This window comes from Tachysurus fulvidraco, chromosome 8 (genome assembly GCF_022655615.1).
Source record: "Tachysurus fulvidraco isolate hzauxx_2018 chromosome 8, HZAU_PFXX_2.0, whole genome shotgun sequence".
Classification (NCBI taxonomy): domain Eukaryota; kingdom Metazoa; phylum Chordata; class Actinopteri; order Siluriformes; family Bagridae; genus Tachysurus; species Tachysurus fulvidraco.
This window is the reverse complement of record NC_062525.1, coordinates 17,717,485-17,737,797: the sequence shown is the minus strand read 5'-3', so window position 1 is coordinate 17,737,797 and position 20,313 is coordinate 17,717,485. Positions and strand designations below refer to the sequence as shown.

The window sequence follows — 20,313 nt, the reverse complement described above, 5'->3', positions numbered from 1 at the left end:
GGCGTCGGAACCATTACATGTGTGTGGGACAGGACACGCCCACATTCTATTTAATTCCGACGCCCATGCCTGTGGTGGTACATTAATGAACAGCAAACATTATAGACTATTGCTTAAACTTATAAGAAAAATACACGTATATATTAAATTACATTAATGTAAATAACTGTTTGTTACTGCATTAATACTTTTCTTGTGTTTTCATTTTTCATCCAGTAATGGGCATTTTTGTATTTCTTTTGCCAGAAACAAATAAATCGTAATAACGAGTTGTATGATTTTTTTAGTTTTAAAGGTAGAAAAGAACACAGATATCGGATCGGTATCGGCCGATACCGGCAAACGCAGGTATCGGAATCGGATCGGAAGAGAAAAAGTGTTATCGGTACATCCCTACTTAAAAGTAAAAGTAAAGTTGAGTAAAAGCCTACATTTAAACATACTCAAGTGTATTTGTATGCATTTAAAATAATAAAACACACACACACACACACACACACACACACACACACACACACACACACACACACACACAAAACAAAAAAAAAAACATTCAGACATTATTTAGGATTACATTTGCTTGGTCCAGTTTACATAGCCTCTTTATCTATGATATTGTAATAGACATTTTGCTGACCGGTGAATAAAAAAAACTACACATTGTAAAAGAATGACAGAAATATATACACATATCTGGGTAATAGAGTGTCTAATAAAATCCTTTCACTCTCTTTCTCAGGGCACATTTTCTAAATTTTCTAAAGAGTCTACATGAAAGCTGAGATGTGGTTTAGTTCTTTTTTTGTTTGCTTGGTTTTCCCTCTTTATATGTTTTGTGAAATACCCATAATAATAATGGATTTTATAGAGCTTGATTTAAACATCTGTAAAGACTGTAACTGAATCCCCATGTGTATACAATAACAAAACCAACATTAATTGTGTGTAAAACACAAAAAAAAAGGTCTGATGCCCTGATTTCCACCTAACAAGTACTACATGCTTTACCCTTTTTTTTTTTGATGGCCAGTGGAAGCTTTGACAATCTGTTTATTAGTAAAATAAAGATGAGTCCAAAGTGCTGACACAAAGTAAATACACTTATAGTGCTGATACAGCATGGCCAATGACCTGGATGGGGAAAAAAAAATACAGAGGCATTCAGAAATTATCACAGCAATCATAACAAAGATCACAAATTTTTTATTGGCATTTTGTACCTGACCTGCCAACGAGATAATATATTCCATAAACAAAACAGCGGTCTGAAATTTCTAGTGGTAGTGTACATCCTAGAACATAAACAGACTAATGAGTGGGTGGGATGTGTTTTTGGTCACAGGGTTAGACATGAATCTTGGGAGAAATCAATATTGTGGGCCAATGTTTGCCAGATAAAGAGGAGAGGTTATGTATGAATATCCAAAGGGTGATCTGAATGATCAATGCCTGCATTTCCTAGGGCTGTGGTGAGTTCTTCCCTGTAATTCTGTGACCTATACTGGCATCATCATGTTCGCTGTACTGCTGCTGCTGTTGAGTCTGCAGTGTTTCGATCAAGCAGCAAAAGAAGCAGAAAATAAGGTACGTAGCAACTTTTGCACAGTTCATTCAGTTATACCTTGTGCTGGTTAAATATAATCACCTTAACAGAACTCACCTAAGTTTTTAGTTAGTTATATGTAAAGTTTTATTTTAATTATTGTGGAATGTTTTAGTGGAAATTGTTTTACATTTTTCAGGGGCTGCTATCGGACATTCTTTCTTACATATTTGAAGGTGAGATTCAGTACTATACTATACTATACCTTATATATGTCATGTCAGTAATTTTTTCTGTGGTTTAGGTATAATAAAAGCAGTTGCAGAGATAATGGATGAGTACAATGAGGAATCTTATGAAGATGAGAATGAAAAAGACCTTGACTGGCTGTTGGCCCACATAGGTGATAAATATATTAAAGCTTGCCATTTTATTATGTTATAAAATGCAGGAAATGATTTGTTCTTTGATATCAAATCAGTGAACAATTCCACTGGAGCTTGTACAAAGCATTGTTTTTAAATGTTTATCAACACTAAAGATGCATGTGCTTCATTTAACATTTATGTCTCTCTGCCTCTCTCTCTCTCTCTCTCTCTCTCTCTCTCTCTCTCTCTCTCTCTCTCTCTCTCTCTCTCTCTCTCTCTCTCTTTCCCCACCCTTTTTCCCCTTTCTTCTCAGATGAATGTGAACCAAATCCTTGTTACAACAATGGTACATGTAAGAATGATGGTTATGATGATTTCAAATGCATTTGTCCTCCGCCGTTTACTGGCAAAAGATGTCAAGATGGTTAGAGGCCCTTAATTTGTTACTAGTCCTACTTATTTCAAAAGAAATGTTATTGTGGCAGTAATTTCTAGATTTTCTGGCTTTCAGTTATAAATGTTTGTAAGAATGTCAAATGCGGTCGTGGCGAGTGTGTCCGTATCGATGAAGATCCCTTTTATGAGTGCAAGTGTATCGCCCCCTTCCAGCCTCCCACCTGCCAGAAAGGTGAGTGTGATTGATCAGTGACACTGAAACAAAACAGTTTTTAGATAAATGTTTTAACAATTTCAGTAAATATTCACTGGTTTACTTCATTACTGAAATTTTTTTTGAGTGCTGTATTAATTATGCTGAGGAAAATTTGATTTTTGTGTTTACTGCAAGGGTTTTTTAAGGACAATATAAAGTCATTCGAGTTTATTTCCTGTTTCAGCCTCACCCTGTAATCCCAGTCCCTGTTTGAATGGTGGAACATGTGTAAAGGGTCGTACACGGACTCAATTCCATTGTAACTGTCCTGAAAACTACAGTGGAAAGTTCTGCCAAGTTGGTAATGTGGCCTATTGTCATTCAGCCAGTGTTTTTAAAAATGGTTTAGTATTTTGTTTTTCAACATGCTGGTGATTAACTCTATGTGTCTAAGGTCCTGGTGATTGCTATGAGGGAGATGGTTCCTCATACAGAGGTTTTGTCAGTGAGACAGTGTCAGGACGGGATTGTCTGCCTTGGAACTCTTACCTAATAATGCAGTTTAGTCCTTTTGATAAAGATGACGATGTAGAAGAGGATGGAATTGGACCTCATAACTATTGCAGGTCAGACCTGACTGTGTATCTGTATGTAAGAGAAAGAAAGAAGTAACAAAACAAGCCAAATATGAAAGTACTATGCATTCCTTTTTGCAGGAACCCAGATCGGGAGAGTCAGCCCTGGTGCTTCATGAGATACAAAAATAAGTTGCGTTGGGATGACTGTAATGTCACACGCTGCCCTGAACCAGGTATATATCTTCACATTTTCTTTTTTCCTTCCCTAGCCTCTTTCTTTCAACCCTGCATTGCTTCTAATTTTCGCAACATTCTTATAGCTCCTACAACTGAGCTATCACCTACTGGAGGGGAAGAGTCTAATGTGAAAGCAGAGTTCTCTGAGTGTGGAAAGCCAAAGCCAAGTAGGATTACATCTAGGATCTTTGGTGGGAGAAAGACCAAGCCTGGAGCTCATCCCTGGCAAGTCTCATTTCAGGTCCGTGTCCAGAATAGCACTGATGACTTTGGTCACAATTGTGGAGGAATACTCCTGAACTCTTGCTGGGTCCTCACGGCTGCTCACTGCATGTAAGTGTAGCCTGTTGTAACAGCACTATGTACCAAAACAAATTCATGTCTAAGTTCTAGACGAAATAATCGGAAATTGTAGTTTAAATATATTAAGAAAGTGCACTTTTGAAATATATTGCACAATGATTTTGTGTGTGTGTGTGTGTGTGTGTGTGTGTGTGTGTGTGTGTGTGTGTGTGTGTGTGTGTGTGTGTGTGTGTGTGTGTGTGTGACTTTCTGTTTGCTTGCTTATCTATGCACATTTGATTTAACAGTGATGAAGAATATGAGATGCAGGTGCTGTTGGGTGGGGTGGACCTGAAGAAGCAAGAGGCAGCAGATCAGACTATTGATGTTGAAGATTATTTCGTGCATGAGAACTACACTGAAACCAAACAGGCCTTACATAATGACATAGGTCATCGATTATCCTGCTTACAAATACCATTGATGAATCAAGCTAACTTGCACTTATTTTAGTGTTGATCACTTTTTTATCAATGAAAAAACATTTACTGTGATTGTTTTTTATTTATTTATCTATGTAATCAGCCCTGCTCAAACTGAAGGCTGTGACAGATGATGGTCTTTGTGCCAGAGAGACTAGGTATGTCAAATCTGCCTGTCTGCCCCCTGGCCCTTTTCCTGATGGGATGGAATGCTCTATATCAGGCTATGGAGTCACTGAGAATGGTGTAGTTTTCTCTCCCTGCACCTGCTTAATTCTTATTTGCTTGATCATGAGCTTTTCTTCTACTGGCTAACTCAAAATCAATTTAGATTCTTTTGTTTACACTTTTTTTCTGAAGATGAAGACGGTTCCACTCATTTGCTGGACACAAAAGTTCTCCTGGTCAACCAGACCCGCTGCATGGCTTCTGATGTTCTTGGTGATGTGCTGGATGACAGCATGTTCTGTGCTGGAAGAATGCAAGGAGGGATTGACACTTGCCAGGTGTGTATTTATGTGTGGCTGTAACTAAAACCTTTTTAAAAAATAGACATATTAGATTAAATATACAGGCACCACTAATCAGCTATCTAATGCTTTAAAGTTAATGCGTACATGTGCTACATAAATGTAGAAGTGTTGGTAGAATGTATTGTTCGCACTTATTTTGTTGGGTTGTTCTCTTTTTAGGGAGACTCTGGGGGCCCTCTTGTCTGCAAGCAGAATGGCACACATTACGTATATGGAGTGGTGAGCTGGGGTGATGGCTGCGGCAAGAAGTATAAACCTGGTGTTTATGCTCGTGTCACACACTTCATTGACTGGATCAATGAAAAGATTCGCCCCACATAGAGCAGCATGTGTATGCAATATTGACTGTGTTGACATCAGATAGTTGATAATGTAGCATAGCTTTCAAAAACCTTTTTATTTTGAATCCCATTGTCATAAGTCATACATCAATCAAGTATTCTTAATTAAGCTTATGTCTGTAGCTATTGGCATACTGAAAAAGCTGAACCTGCCAGGCATAAAGTATACTTTATCAAACATCTCTTAAATATAACTCCTGCCATTGGCAGTCTAAAATAACAATTGTCCACCTGTGACACACAAAGTTCTTATACATTTGACTTCCAATGCTACTGTTAAATCAAGTTTTCCAGCAATTTCAATAAAGGCATTTTCCTCAAAAAAAACAACAACAACAACAAAAAAAAAAACTGTTTGCTTTGTTTATTTGTTCATTAATAAAAAGAAAGACACTTGTCTTTCCATTACAGTAATTCTGCCTTCTTCACATGCACAAGACACTCTCCAAAAGACCCAGTTCCATCTCTACTTACAGTTTATAACCTTCTCATATGCCCATTAATAGAACCTCAACAATCTAGATTTATATACTTTCATTACATTTACTCTACACCTCCTTTCTAATTCTTTCATCATCGTCACATTCAGATGCAATGCACTGTGTTTCTATGAATATTCTTTGCTCCACTCAATTGAATTACTAGTAGAAAAGCAATGACCTACTGTACATGACCTCACTGTAAACTGCTTACTTTACAAGACTGTACATTCTGAAAACATTAATTTGTAATCGTCTTTTTCTCAGAGGACTGGTTGGTGAGAGACTGGTTTGTAGATGAGCTAGATGCTACAGACTGCACTGTCGTGGACTTTGTAGTTTTTGCCTGTTTGAAAGTAGTGTGGATGGTCTTCTTCCTTTTGACTTGAAGGATCTCCATAGCATCAGGATTGACTGCAGATTGTTGAACGTTCTCTGTGGTCTCCACCTCCTCTGAGGAGCTGTGCTGCTGATTCTCCAACTGCAACTGACGCTGGAGCATCTGAAGAGGAGAGAAGAGGAGAGGAGAGAAGAGTTAAGCAGACACTAGGTTACATTAGATCTATTCTCTATGCTCTTTTTATTATTATATTTGTTGTAGATTCTAAGTTGTCTTACCATCAATTCTTGATACTTGGAGATGGCTTGCTCAGTGTCCAGCCCCTCAGCCAGGCCAAGTTCGGCAGCTCTCCTGGCCATTTCTACCTTATGTGAGCCTGGAGGAGTCCAGCCCACCCCCTTAATCCAGTTCAGGTCAGATTTATAGTTCACCTGCAACCATCAACACAAAACAAGCCCCAAGTTTAAACCAGAACAGTTAATGTGAGTGCATTAGATCAGTAACAATCTGGCTACCAAAAGCAGTTGGTGAAAAATAACACAATAACAGTATAGCTTTGCTTACAAATATATCAGTGAATGTACATTCTCTGTTGAGTGTCCTTAATGTTACATAGTTTTGCGTATGATTCAAATGTTTTAAGCAATATTTGTTATAATATATAAATATCACACAGAATAACAAATTGTTCAACTCACATCACTCTGCAGCTTGTAGGCCTGTTTAGCATGTTGGAAGTTCAACTGCTGTGGGTCACATGTGTAGTTATGGAGATGCTGGCGGTATCTGATGTCACTGGCCTGAGCCTGGTTCTTCCTAGCATGCAGGAATTCTGGCTGGTCTGCATGGATCTTAAATTGAGACCGTGTCTCCTGGTAATGCTTCTTGTACTCATTGTCACTCTGCAGTTTGCCTACAGCCAGTGAATGTCTCATCTTGGGGTCATCATTGACGCTGAGGAGTCCAATCTGCTGGCCCTTCTGTTTTACAAAGGCCTCCTTGTAGTGGAACTAAAAAAAAATAGATAAACTTTAATTCAACCCAACAGCTGCTTGGTCAGAAAATATAGCTTCTTTCCTTGTATATAGGACTAAAAAATAAATAAAGTAAGTTGTTACACAGACTCACATCACTAGCAATTTCTCTAGAGGCCTTGGCTGTCTGAAAGGGTATGGCATCTAGTTTGAAGTCATAGCCTGCTGACTTCACCTGGTCTCCTGATGCCTTATAAACTTTCTGTAGAGTAAAGCATATGATAGAAAATGAGCCAGTGACATTAATTAAATGAATTCAGTATATTTTTAAAGCTTAAAATATTTCTGTCATACATCACTTATCTGCTGTGCATTGATCTTTGCTCTGATGAAGTCAGGGTGATCTGGGTGTAGGGTGTATTTGTGCATAGACTCAGAATCACCAGACTTATACAATCTCTGTAATGCACAGTAACAGATTGTTACCCAATGGCAACGTATTGCATCATTATTTTGGCAATTCTTTTATTTCTCTATGCATCACTTTATTTTGTAAGACATTAGCTAACAACTTGCCTCACTGCACTGGATATAACTGTTCTTGGCATGGACAATATCAGGTGAATCAGCCACCTGGGTAAACTTCAGATTGCCAGGAAGCTGACGATATTTCTTCTGCATTAAAAAAGAGAGGTTTAAATTGTAGAAAACCAAACGTTTGCATAAATTGCATAAACAGGTGGATAATTTGTTTAAAGCCATTGTGTTTTTTGATTAGTTCTGATAGTGTGGATTTACATCACTGATTATATCTCCAGCTTTTCTTGCAGATTCCATCTGAGGTGCACCAACTGAGTCCCAGGCCACTCCTTTCATGAAGTTTAGGTCTGATTTGTACATATTCTGAGAAAAAGATTACGCATGGTATTTATCAGAAAAACTGTACATATTTACCAAGCAGTTTTTTCTCTCTACTAAACTCTTCTACAGTAAGCTATTTTTCTCTCTCACCTGACTCTGCAACTCATAAGCCTTCTTTGCCCACTGCATCTTCATGTCATCAGGCAAAACAGTGTAGGAATGGAGGCGCGTCTTGTAGTCCTGGTCACTGGCCAGGGCCTGGGCTTTTTTGGCATGAACCAAGTCGATCAGGTCTAGTCCAAGGTGATACTGCCCACTGGTGGACATGACATCTTTACGGTAGTCCTTGTCGCTCTGCAGACGTGCCATCTGCCAGCAGTGTAGGAGGTGAGAGTCATCCATAATGCTCCGTGCGCCAATGTGCTTGCCTTTCTCCAACACATGGTTGTGCTTGTACATGTACTGTAGAATGGAATTGATTTGAATTTTCAGGTTATAATACCCAGTTAATAGCATAAAAATGTAATAATATTAATGCACGCCTCATACAGTATAAAAGGTATAAAACATTTGGTTGATTGAATCATGCTGCACTGACCTCACTCATTAGGCAGAAAATCATGAGCTATGCCTTTAGCCATTTACAGAATATGTAAAATTAGCATGTATTTACTTACATCACTGGCAATGCCTGTGGATGCTTTGGCTGCTTGGAACGGGATGTCCTGCATTGTCAGTTTATATCCCTGAGCTCTCAGTGTGTGCCAGGATTCTTTGTACTTGGTCTGGAAGAAGAACACAAATGCAAGATTCCTTAATTGCATTTAATAGCTACAATATGAAAATACAGTGAAATTAATGAATAATAATATAAAATATCAGTTTAAAATATATATAGTTATGTAAACAAAATAACAGTCATGAAGTTGTCCTAAATGGCTTACATCACTGAAATTAGCAGTGTTAATCCTGGCCTGGGTGATCTCTGGTCGTTCAGCTGTGATGGTGTAGTTATGCTTGAGGTTCTCGCCTTTCTCTTTGTACAGCCGCTGTTGATTTTGAACATACAGACTGATTCTCCTACTTTTAAATGTGTATAAAAAACAGTGAAGACATAGGATGAAAAAAAAACGTACCTCATTGCTGATCTTGTTGCTGAACTTGGCATGAACCATGTCAGGGGAATCTGTAACAGATGTATGCTTAAAAGCATACGGCTGCTGTCGATATTTTTTCTGTTAAAAAAAAGAGAAATTACAAGATTATAATGTTATTTATTTATTTGAGATTTTCCATTAGATGATAAACAATAAGACCAATACGCCATACCTCGCTGATCAGCTCTGTTGCACGTTTGGAGCCTTCTATCTGTAAGGCACCAGTAGCAATCCAGGCAGCTCCTCGCAGATAATTCATATCAGAGCGGTATGTTTTCTATTAGACAAACATGAAGTCAGTAATTGTGCAAAAATCAGCCAGTTTACATATATTAAAACATGTATATATATAATATATACATATATTATATCCATGCATAAATGTGTTTCTATATTACATAAACATGTGATTTTACAATATACCAGCAACTGATTAAGGACATTTATTGTTAAAATAAATCAAAGGTTACCTCACTCTGCAGCCCGTAAGCTCTCTTGGCTGCTTGTACCTTTAGGTCATCAGGCAGTACAGTGTAGTTGTGCAGAAAAAATCTGTAGTCTTGGTCACTAACCAGAGCCTGGGCCTTCTTAGCATGAACCACATCTAACATGTCCATTGGAAGGTGGAACTGAGAGTGCCCCTTTGCAGAATCTTTCTTATATTTAATCTATGAAGTGTGCATGGGTTAAATCAGTAAGACATTCAGATATTCATATCTTCAAGTATATATATAAAAACATTTTTTTGTAGTTTTTAATATAGTGGATATAACTGGTGTACTCACATCACTGTGTAGCTGGGTGGCATGCACTGAGTGGGCAATGTTAATGTCATCTTGTAATCCTTTCAGACCAATCATCTTACCCTTTGACTTCTCAAACTGTTCTTTGTATTTTTGCTAGAAGTGAAATAATATAGAGCTCATATACTTTGCCCTGTTAAATGACAACAGAATAAAATATGAGATAGGATCACTCTTACATCGCTAAATATATCTCCAGAGGTTTTGGCTGCTTGGAAAGGAATGGCGTCCAGACGTAATTCGTAGCCTGCATCTCTGAGCTTCGTCCATGATTCTTTGTAGCGTGTCTTAAAAATAAACACACAGGACATTAAGTGGACATTAAGGTGAGGAATAATGGTGGTACTGAAACAGCACATTAAACAAGCTCACCTCACTGATGTTCATAGCATTTATCTTGGCCTGCACATGCTCTGGAAGGTCTCCTGTCATTGTGTAAGTGTGCTTCTCATTCTCTCCCTTCTCTCTGTACAACCTCTGTATGATCACAAAATATCAATATACAACCAATATAAATAAATTCAACTTTCTAATGTTTCTACTATTGACTATATGGATTTATTTAATAAATGTATTATATGTACAAATATAATGCTGATCCTGATAGATGAAGAATGGGCTTACATCTAGTGCCAGTTTGTTGCTGAGTTTGGCCTGTACCATCTCTGGTGTATCCTCCACACTGGTAAATTTCAGAGCACTCACATCCTGACGATATTTTTTCTGAAACACACATTATAATATAATTATACATTCAATGAAAATGGCTTATGGATACTGCACAATTCTTATCTTTCATACTCAAAGGCAGATAATAAACTATGTATTACATTTTTTAAATTGTACACTTTCAAAAATACATAAAAATGTAAAAAAAAAAACTTTTAGATACACTAAATAAATAATTTGAGGTGTGTGTTGTTTCTTTGAGGTGTTTCTGTATTCAAGGCCCGGATTAAATGAACAATACACATTTGTGTATTTTTTTTTTTACCATAACCCTAATTTACTGTATGCATTTTTATATTTTCATAAATTGAAATGTATAAGTCTATACATATCTGTATATGTAAGTGCTATATGAGTTAAATAGAAATGAAGAGAATTACACTGTTTAGCTTAGTTCTAAGTTTTTGGGGGTCTTGCAAATGCTAGTAATGCTGAGAGATAAGACAGTTAATCAGTACCTCACTGATGATATTGCCAGCCTTCCTAGCCTGCAGTACATCAAGCGATCCGGTCGTCTCCCACCCAACACCCTTCATCCAGTTCAAATCTGACCGATACTTTTTCTGAAAGAGAAACCAGTTCATATATAATTAACTGTCAACATATTTCATTTTGTCTATACCTGCAGGCATACATAAATAAACTGTATAGTTATATCTGATTCTTACATCACTCTGTAGGCCATAGGCTTTCTTGGCCCACTCCACTTTCATGTCAGTGGGCAGGCTTGTGTACTTGTGCAGGAAAGTTCTGTAGTTGGTTTCTGTAGCCAGATCTTGGGCCTTTTTAGCTTGACTGATGTTCATCATATCAAGTGATGCACTGTATCTGGTCTTACTGTCCTCATATGCTTTCTTATAATTGCGGTCACTGTGGAGTTTAGTGGCCAGTGTTGAGTGAGCCATCTGAGAATCATCTTTCACAGTCTTTATCCCAATCATCTTTCCTTTTGTCATCTCATACTGTTGCTTGTATTTCACCTACAAAACAATGACAGGGACTGTTAATGCAACAGTCATGTAACCATTGTCTTAATAAATTACATTGTGTTGCACAAGTATTCACCACATTGTTTAACCAGTCACTGCAAAATGTGTTCAAAGAGGGTGAATGTTTATGCAGCACACTACTCTGAATTGTGCAGTTTTACTCTACAGGTAATGTTTAAAAACTTATTCTACTTTGGCCACTCACATCACTAGCAAGGTCCCTCTTAGCTTTGGCAGTAAGGATAGACAGTGCATCCATGCGTAGCTCAAAGCCTTTGTCCTGCTGGGCTTTACTCTTATAGGTTTTCTGAAGATTGCAAAATGCAAAACACCATTGGCTTATTATCATAAAGTCTTAAATAATTTCTAGGGAATTTCATGTGTGAATGAGTGACGTGTAAATAAACACATACATTACTAAGAATCTCTGCATTCGCTTTGGCCTGCCTGTATAGAGGTTCATCCTTGCTTGCAGTGTACTTATGGATCATCTGCTCTGTGCCTGCCTTGTATGCCAGCTGAAAAGAGATCAGTCAAAAAATATAAGACTCTCTCAGTAAAGTGATTTAGAACATGAATATGTAGTCAGACAAAAAAAGGTTATCTAACATCACTCTGCAATTCCTGGCTCTTCTTGGCATGCTTGATAGACAGAGTGTCAGCTGCCTGGGTAAACTTCACCCTGTCCACTTTCTGACGGTATTTTTGCTGCAAAATAAAGTTGTAGAGTAAATACCCCTTAAATGTTCAAATAAAACACATTCTCCTGGACACACAATTGACTTACGTCACTTGCAAGATCTACAGCTTTCTTGGCCTGTGCAACATCCAGGCAGCCGTCAGAATCCCAGCCCACTCCCTTCATCCAGATCAGATCAGAGCGGTACTGGTTCTGTTAGGATCAACCCATATAGCAAGCTCAAAAAGTGCAATACCAAAAAAGCAAACAAACAAAAACAGTTCTTCTAATACAGTGTTTGCTTGCACTTCTTCTTACATCACTTTGCAGGTTGTAGGCCTTCTTAGCCTGTTGCACTTTGATGTCATCAGGCAGGATGGTGTAGTCATGGAGCTTCTTCCTATAGTCCAGATCACTGGCCAGTGCCTGGGCCTTTTTCGCATGGTTTAGATTCACCATGTCCATGGACAGGTGGCACTTGGCCTGAGCCTCCTTTGAGTCCTTCTTATAGGCAATCTATGGTCATAAGGATATATTAAAATTGTATCTTTACACACCGTATACCAATGTATAGTTTTTTATAGCTTGAGTTGTCGAAAAAGTTCTTTACCTCATTGTTCAACTTGGCCACTTGAAGACAGTGAAGAGTCTTCGAATCACTTACATTCATACCAATTGCTCTGTCTTTGTTCTTTGTAAATGACTCTTTATATTTAATCTGCAAGATATGTTCAGTTTACTATCATCACATGATGCTCTTATTTTGAGATTATATTCCAACGTTAAAATAACAACTTATAAAAAGTTGTGTCATAGAATTAGCAAATGAAAGCGTACATCACTGGCCAGATCTCCTGAAGCTTTTGCAGCTTTAAAGGTCAGTGTGTCCACACCAATGTCACATGCTTTAGACTTATTCTTCTCCCACTCCTCTTTATACTTGATCTATGACCAATAAGAGCATCAATAATACAAACATATGCACAGATCAAAAACTCGAGAACAAAATAAGTTTGACTATATTTTGTAAAATATACTCACATCACTAATGAGCTCTGCATTGGCTTTGGCTTTCTTAAGCTGTGGTGTATCTTGAGATAAGGTATAATGGGTCTTAGTTTTCTCATAGTTGGCTTTGTAGTTCAACTGTAAAATACAGTACAGCATGTTTATCTTATGTTTATCAAAAGTTTTTATATAATGACTGATGAACTTTAACACTATCAAATATCAGATCTAGAATTAGGATTTAGACGAGAAAAAGTTTTAATCAAAACAATTTACTGTTTGAAATGCTTTACATTCTAATGCATTTCAAATGCTAATACATTCTACTTGAATACTACGTGTTAGAAGGAATTTATATATTTGTATTAGTTAAACATTTTGAACATTAACAACAAAACATTGTATATTAGTAATAGTATGTTAAGTCTAGTTCAGTCTATTATATTTGACTATAACAAAGACTACAATTCACTGTTAGAGAAAAAGTTGGATACCTACATTGCTAAGTTGCTGTGCATTGATTCGGGCTTGCACAATGTCAGGAGTATCTGTCACCTGACTGTATTTTAGCTTGTCAATGTGCTGTCTGTAATTTTTCTGTGCAGGAAAAAGGTATAACTTTGACATTACTTGCTTCAAAAGGTAATTGTTCCACAACAAGCTAATGTACTGTGTTTACTGATATAAAATACCTTTTATGTATTTTTTTTGTAAATGACACTTTCAAAATTGAACATACAGTATTAGAAGACTTACATCTTTGAGAGGCTCTAGTTTCTTCTGGGTCTGATAAGCTGGGGTGATTTCAGCAGGGTAGTTGTATTCACCCTGATCCTGTTCATATTCTGACTTATAAGCAATCTGATATTGAAAAGATTAACTTATTAATAACAAACAAAATACCAAGTAGTAAAAAATGAATTCATAGTTAAGATGTTTTTGAGATGAAGGATGTTTAGAAATGAAGTCTTACATCACTGGCCAGCTTTCTGACTTTCATGGCATGCAGAGTTTTCTTATCGAGCCCAGTTCCTTCATAGTGACCCTTCATGTGATTGGCATACTTTTCTTTATATTTATTCTGCAAACAAAATATGATTTATAAATTGTAAACAGTACCTGCATTATTTTGATGACTAAGTATTTAGTAAGAAATACAAATCTTTGTAGACGTATTTTTATATTATTTTGAATTTATATTCCAAATGTAACCATCTTATTGTGATTATCAGACATAAAGCACTGTGAGTTCTGCACAGTAATATCTCACTTATTCATTGAATAGGCACATAAATGCCATACTCACATCACTGGTATACTGGGCAATCTTGGACACATTTTTAAACTGTGGTGTCTCGCAATAGTTGATGCTGTGTCCTTTTGTGTTCTCAAGATCCTTCTTGTATTCAACCTAAATAAAAAAAAAAATGGAGATTACCTGTAATATAAACAACCATGATCTAATACAATGCCGCTCTATTTTAAACCTTTAGTGACCTTCCCATTCTTTAAACAAAAGCATCTTTGCTCTTTGACCCCTGAACATAAATCAGACAGAGATGATGATATGGTGTCATCAGGTATCAAAAGAGGTATTTAGACATGTCTATGTTCTGTGAACATGATGTCACTTTTGTCTCTGTGCAGTGTGTGAGGAGTTGAACTCAGCAGGAGAGCCATGAAAGATGAACACGTCACAGGGTTGGTGCCTTTGTGTCTAAATTATCACATGACAGATGCCTTGTTTTAAATGGTCTCTGTCCTCAATAGCATGACACTTTGCTTGGCCATATATGTCTGCATAGGAACCACACTTTATCCTGATGGTTTTATTGAAACACGTCAGATGATGTTTCAAGAATGTTAAGTGTGCACTAGAATAGTTATGTTCTAACTGTTTACATACTGTTCCTAACTTTAGCGTGAATAAGTGTACATCAAAAAGTACATATGACTCATGTATGATGAAAATTTTTTTTTAAAAACAAGCAAATTAAAATCCAGAGTTCACCTCACTAACGAGCTTGTTAATCTTGCAGGCATTCTTCATAGCCAGGTTGTCTTCGGAGGTCAGGCAATGGTAGGCAGAGGTAGAGCCCTTCATCTTATTCAGGTCCTTCTTATATTTCAGCTGTGGGTTAAAATGGGCAGGGCAGATATTACTTGTGCTGCTCAAAAACAACAATATCCATGTCAGGTTGCATTCTCATAGTGTGAGATAACACGCTGTCACACACAAACTCAGACGGTGGAACTATATTGGTCTGCTGGGAGCTTTTGGAGTGACAACATTCAATTCCTATGTGGGAGTCATGACAGTATGATTAATTCCCTAACTACTATAGGGATGATAAGATTTCACCCAGAAATGACACATCAATAATAAAAAAAGATGTCTATCACTATTTTTGTTTTACAGTATTCATTTACAGTATCATAAAATTGTACTGTATTTCTATGACAAGAGATTGTCAAAACTCACATCACTGGCCATGTCATTGGCTTTCTTGGCCATCTGGTATCCAGGAGTGATCATAGCAGGAAAGCTTCCTTTGCCTCGCTGCTGCTCATATTCCTCTGTATAGGCATGCTGAGATACAATAGTCACATCCAAAAAAATCAGTGCACAGTGTCATTTTCATAAGTCTTGGCGATTTATTAATAAGTGCTTATGGTGAACACAAACATGACTGAAAAAAAATCACAAGCATATGCACTTTTTTAATAATATTATTACTATAAGAGTAAATGTGTGTATGGAGTCAAAAATGATACATATAGTTCAGTTAAATGTATAATTATACAGTTAGTTCTGTTAAAACCAACAAGTCAACAAAGACATTCAGCAGTCATTTACTGCCATACAGAATCTTCTTAGGTAAAGATTTAATTCATATATTAGTTTTTATTTACATTTTTCTAAAGAGGTTGTCAAAACTTTTCTTTGCAATTCAGTTATTACACATCCCTTGCAATGAGAAGTGCAATGTGCAAATAATTTTACATAAAGATCAACTGATGTTTTCTTGCAGTAAGTACTGATGAATAATATTAAGGCGTTTAAGGCATGCGCCTGGAGAAACTACACACATGGACAAAATTGTTGGTACCCCTCGGTCAATGAAAGAAAAATTCACAATGGAAAAAGAAAAGAGAAAACTTTAATCTGACAAAAGTAATAATAAATAAAAATTATATGAATGTTAACCAATGAAAGTCAGACATTGCTTTTCAACCATGCTTCAATGGGATTATTTAAAAAAATAAACTCATGGAACAGGCCTAGACAAAAATGATGGTACCCCTAAAAAAGACTGAAAACAAAGCTTCTGGGAGAATGTTCCTACAAAAATGGAACTTTTTGCCAAGGTACATTATCTCTGTTCACAGACGGAAAAATGAAGCATATCAAGAAAAGGACAGTGTCCCTACTGTGAAACATGGAGGAGGTTCTGTTATGTTCTGGAGCTGCTTTGCTGCATCTGGCACAGGGTGTCTTGAATCTGTGCAGGGTACAATGAAATCTGAAGACTATCAAGGGATTCTAGAGAGAAAAGTGCTGGCCAGTGTCAGAAAGCTAGGTCTCAGTCGCAGGTCATGGGTCTTGCAAAAGCACAATGACCCAAAACACACAGCTAAAAACACCCAATAACGGCTAAAAGGAAAACATTGGGCTATTCTAAAGTGGCCTTCTATGAGCCCTGACCTCAATCCTATTGAGCATCTTTGGAAGGAGCTGAAACATGCCATCTGGAAAAGACACCCTTAAAACCGGAAACAACTAGAGCGGTTTGCTCATGAGGAGTGGGCCAAAATACCTTCTGACAGATGCAGAAGTCTCATTGACAGTTACAGGAATCGTCTGATTGCAGTGATTGCCTCAAGGTTGTGCAACAAAATATTAAGTCTTTTTTAGGGGTACCATGATTTTTGTCTAGGCCTGTTCTATGAGTTTATTTTTTAAAATAATTCCAATGTCTGACTTTCATCGGTTAACATTCATAGAATTTTTATTTATTATTACTTTTGTCAGATTAAAGTTTTTTCTGTAACCCATTGTGAGTTTTTCTTTCATTGACCGAAGGGTACCAACAATTTTGTCAGTGTGTACATTAAATAGTCCTTCAATGTAAAAGGAAGGATTACCTGGCTAAACTTTTCTGCGTTCTCTTTAGCCAAAGTGAACTCAGCTGCTCCAGCATCAGTGCAAGCTTTACCCTTAATCTCTTGTTCATACCTCTGTTGGTATTTCACCTGCACAAGATAGGCAATGTTTATGTGATACAATCTCAGTGTGGAAAGCGTACAAGAAAGGTATGAGTACTTACTTTGCTAGCCATTTCATTTGCTTTCTTGGCCACTTGGTAACCTGGAGTAAAGTGAGCAGGGAAGCTTCCTTTGCCTCGCTGCTGTTCATATTCCTCCATGTAGACAACCTGTTTTTTGAGTTTTTTTAAATAATCAATTGCAAATAGCCACAGATAAGTCTCATAAAATCTTTGAGATATATTAATAATGTCTGAGAGAGTTTTTGCTTACATCACTAGCAATCTTTCCTTGACTTTTAGCCAGTAGTACCTCAGGTGTATCTATCACAGTGGTGTATTTTGAAACCCTCTCATCGTGTCCCTTCTTATACTCAACCTGAAAATGAATAGAACACATGCAAATTCTGCTTCACATGCTATGTGTGTAACAACACAAATTATGCATTTTTCAACATAATCAAATCACAATATGTGATTTGGTCCAAATGATTCCCTTCTTACATTGCTGGCAAGAGTGTTGGCTTTCTTGGCCACTTCGTATCCTGGAGTAAGCATGGCTGGAAAGCTGCCTTTGCCTTTGGATTGCTCATATCCCTCTGTGTATTTTGCCTGTCAATTAAGATTCAGGGATATGAAGGAATCTTTAAAACCACACTGGTAATAATTGCATTTAAAGCATTTCACTATAAACCATCAAATATTCTCTGCTGCTATCAGAACATGTGAGAAGCAAAAATTGATTTTCAGCAAGTTTCCTTCTGTTATGATATTTGAGCAGAAGTATTTTGGAGTTCTTCTGAATTAGGAGTGAATTAGGAGTATTACTATGCAAAGGTGTTCATACATCGCTTGCCAGTGATGTTCCAGTCTTAGCATGTAGCATCCCAGGTGTGTCAGTTACAGAGGTGAACTGGGACACTCGCTCCTCATGGCCACGCTTGTACTCCACCTAAAGCCAGACAGGCTTTTAGAAATATACTTTCATGTTTAATGATTGGTACCACCACACAATCATCCTTAATTTTATAGAGATCTGAGATTACTTACATCACTGATGATTTTCTGTGCCTGAGTCATGCGAACTACCTCCTGGCTGCTTACACTCCCCGAGTACCATATCTGCTGCTCTGAAGATTCGTAGCCCTTGAAGACAGTTTAACACAGACATTATTCATTATACTGATCCTGGATTTAGCCATTTCACAACTGGAAAACTTTTGTTCCTTCTTTAAAGTGGCACTGAGTTTAAAAAAGATTATTATTATTTTTATTTGTATTTGTATCTGATCTCTTACCTGGCTGATTTGGCTGGCTTTACGAGCCTGCTCTATCTCTTTGGACATGTCATAATGGAAGGTGGACATAAACCGTTCACCATCCTCTCGATATTTAATCTGCAAACCAACATATTGTTTTAAGTGAATCATCAAAAAAACGGTTCTACATATTTTCAGAATCACAATGTTCAGTCGTGGCATATACACAGAGATACAACACTCTTGATCAGAGTATGTGGCCTCTCCGTTTTTTTATAATAGGTTTAATTTTCTAAAATTTCTATATAGGAAAATGCTTTGGTGATCATTCCAGGAAGTAAAGGAGATTTAATAGACTGTAGGCTACAACTCTGCAGAATCTAGAGAGACACTAACAGACATGAGCAGGTGGGTATCCCAGGTTTAGAGTGAGTGAGAGAGGGGGGGGGCAGGAAAAGAAGAGTTCTGCATTCATGATGCATAAATTTAAACACCATGTACATAAAGTGGATCAGAGTAAGGTGTCGAGTCGCAGTCATACCACCGAAATAGCTCAGCCTAGAAACTCAGTCCCCATTCCAAACATGTAGACTCACCACAGCCTCTGAACTTTCCTTAAAACAGCTTTACAACACTCATAAAAAGCACTATTATGACTTTTATTAGTGGAACACTGACATGCCATTTCAGTGTTAACATTAATCCATTAATAACATACATACATACATACATACATACATACATACATACATACATACATACATACATACATACATACATACATACATACACACACACCCGATCAATAATTAAAAACAAACATACTGAAGCTTTTGGGTAATTTCTGTGTAATTAACAATCAAAGCCATGGTTTGTTTAATGGCATATTGGACATCATTGTAAGCTCACCTCACTGACAGCTTGTGCCTGTTTCTTGGCATTAATGTTGACAGGGGTTTCATAGACACTAGTGAAGGTGTTGTTCTTCGGATTGTGTCTGTAAATTGCACACAAGTCATAAGCAAAATTGATGGATTGTCACAGTGATATACATGTTTCACAAAATTTTGTAAGTATCCTTACTGAAACAGTAGATGCTTTAAAATAAAAATGTGTATTTTACATAAAATATAAAACAAAAATTGTCTTATACTCACACTTGACAATATGGCCTCTTCTGATGACTGATGTAATTATTGGCCGTAAGTACCATCTTACAGATCTCACAGTGAAAGCATGCTTTGTGCCAGTTCTGCTTATACAGTATGAGAAAGACAGATGGAGAGTCACTGTCATTAAGATAATTTCTATTTCATCTTAACCGGTAAACTGATTAATGTTCCTGCATCAGCATATAATATGGAAGTTGATCACTGCATTGGTGCTATAAGATTCATTTAATATACAATAATCTATCTTATTATTTAAACTAATGGCAGTAAAAAAGCACTAAATGCCACAAATTAAATGTCTTCAGATATTATAAAGATCCAGACTTACCTGACCAATGAGATTAACCTTTTCAGCTGGATACACCACAAATCCACACCTGGCACAGTTTTGTATATTCATATTTTCCCTTTTAAAGTACTAACTACAAAAATATCTAAATATACTGTGCATAGATCAAAACGTTTTCCAAAATCAGTAGTCTTGGATGAACCTCAGTTGGGGAAGGCAATATGTTCCAGACAGTTCTCTGTTCCCACTTGTGGCTCACTGACCTGTGTTAAACTTAGATCTGCTGCAGGCTTGCCCTGTCTATTACATGTACTGGATGCAAGGTTCCACCCCTCTTTAGACGTCGCTGGTCA

At 37.1% G+C, this 20,313-nt stretch overlaps 2 protein-coding genes across 4 annotated transcripts; one reads left to right on the top strand and one right to left on the bottom strand.

Moving 5' to 3' along the window:
• The first annotated feature begins 1,421 nt into the window (after positions 1-1,421).
• LOC113639034 (hyaluronan-binding protein 2) lies at positions 1,422-5,370 on the top strand. 2 transcript variants are annotated; one of them, XM_027140673.2, is made up of 13 exons: positions 1,422-1,584; positions 1,743-1,779; positions 1,848-1,946; positions 2,225-2,335; positions 2,423-2,539; positions 2,748-2,864; positions 2,958-3,129; positions 3,220-3,314; positions 3,402-3,651; positions 3,909-4,051; positions 4,186-4,326; positions 4,443-4,588; positions 4,775-5,370. In XM_027140673.2, the coding sequence occupies exons 1-13, from the start codon at positions 1,513-1,515 to the stop codon at positions 4,934-4,936; spliced, it is 1,662 nt and encodes a 553-aa protein (XP_026996474.1). In that variant the 5' UTR covers positions 1,422-1,512; the 3' UTR covers positions 4,937-5,370. The 2 variants fall into 2 exon arrangements, with proteins under 2 accessions (XP_026996474.1, XP_026996475.1); XM_027140674.2 differs by lacking the exon at positions 1,848-1,946.
• Positions 5,304-20,313, bottom strand: LOC113639033 (nebulin-related anchoring protein). Of its 2 annotated transcripts, XM_027140672.2 has the most exons (43): positions 20,000-20,312; positions 19,657-19,751; positions 19,409-19,496; positions 18,539-18,637; positions 18,291-18,386; positions 18,088-18,192; positions 17,745-17,852; positions 17,515-17,619; positions 17,304-17,411; positions 17,122-17,229; positions 15,458-15,565; positions 14,987-15,106; positions 14,282-14,386; positions 13,949-14,056; positions 13,732-13,836; positions 13,474-13,572; positions 13,009-13,113; positions 12,805-12,912; positions 12,578-12,685; positions 12,286-12,483; positions 12,076-12,180; positions 11,898-11,996; positions 11,702-11,806; positions 11,494-11,595; positions 10,968-11,279; positions 10,758-10,862; positions 10,195-10,293; positions 9,943-10,047; positions 9,750-9,857; positions 9,553-9,666; positions 9,238-9,435; positions 8,940-9,044; positions 8,747-8,845; positions 8,555-8,659; positions 8,288-8,395; positions 7,761-8,072; positions 7,548-7,652; positions 7,326-7,424; positions 7,104-7,208; positions 6,904-7,011; positions 6,474-6,785; positions 6,054-6,206; positions 5,304-5,937 (listed from the first exon to the last, which is right to left on the bottom strand). In XM_027140672.2, exons 1-43 carry the CDS (start codon positions 20,069-20,071, stop codon positions 5,677-5,679), a joined length of 5,472 nt encoding a protein of 1,823 aa, XP_026996473.1. In that variant the 5' UTR covers positions 20,072-20,312; the 3' UTR covers positions 5,304-5,676. The 2 variants fall into 2 exon arrangements, with proteins under 2 accessions (XP_026996473.1, XP_047673727.1); XM_047817771.1 differs by lacking the exon at positions 17,122-17,229 and having other exon boundaries at positions 20,000-20,313.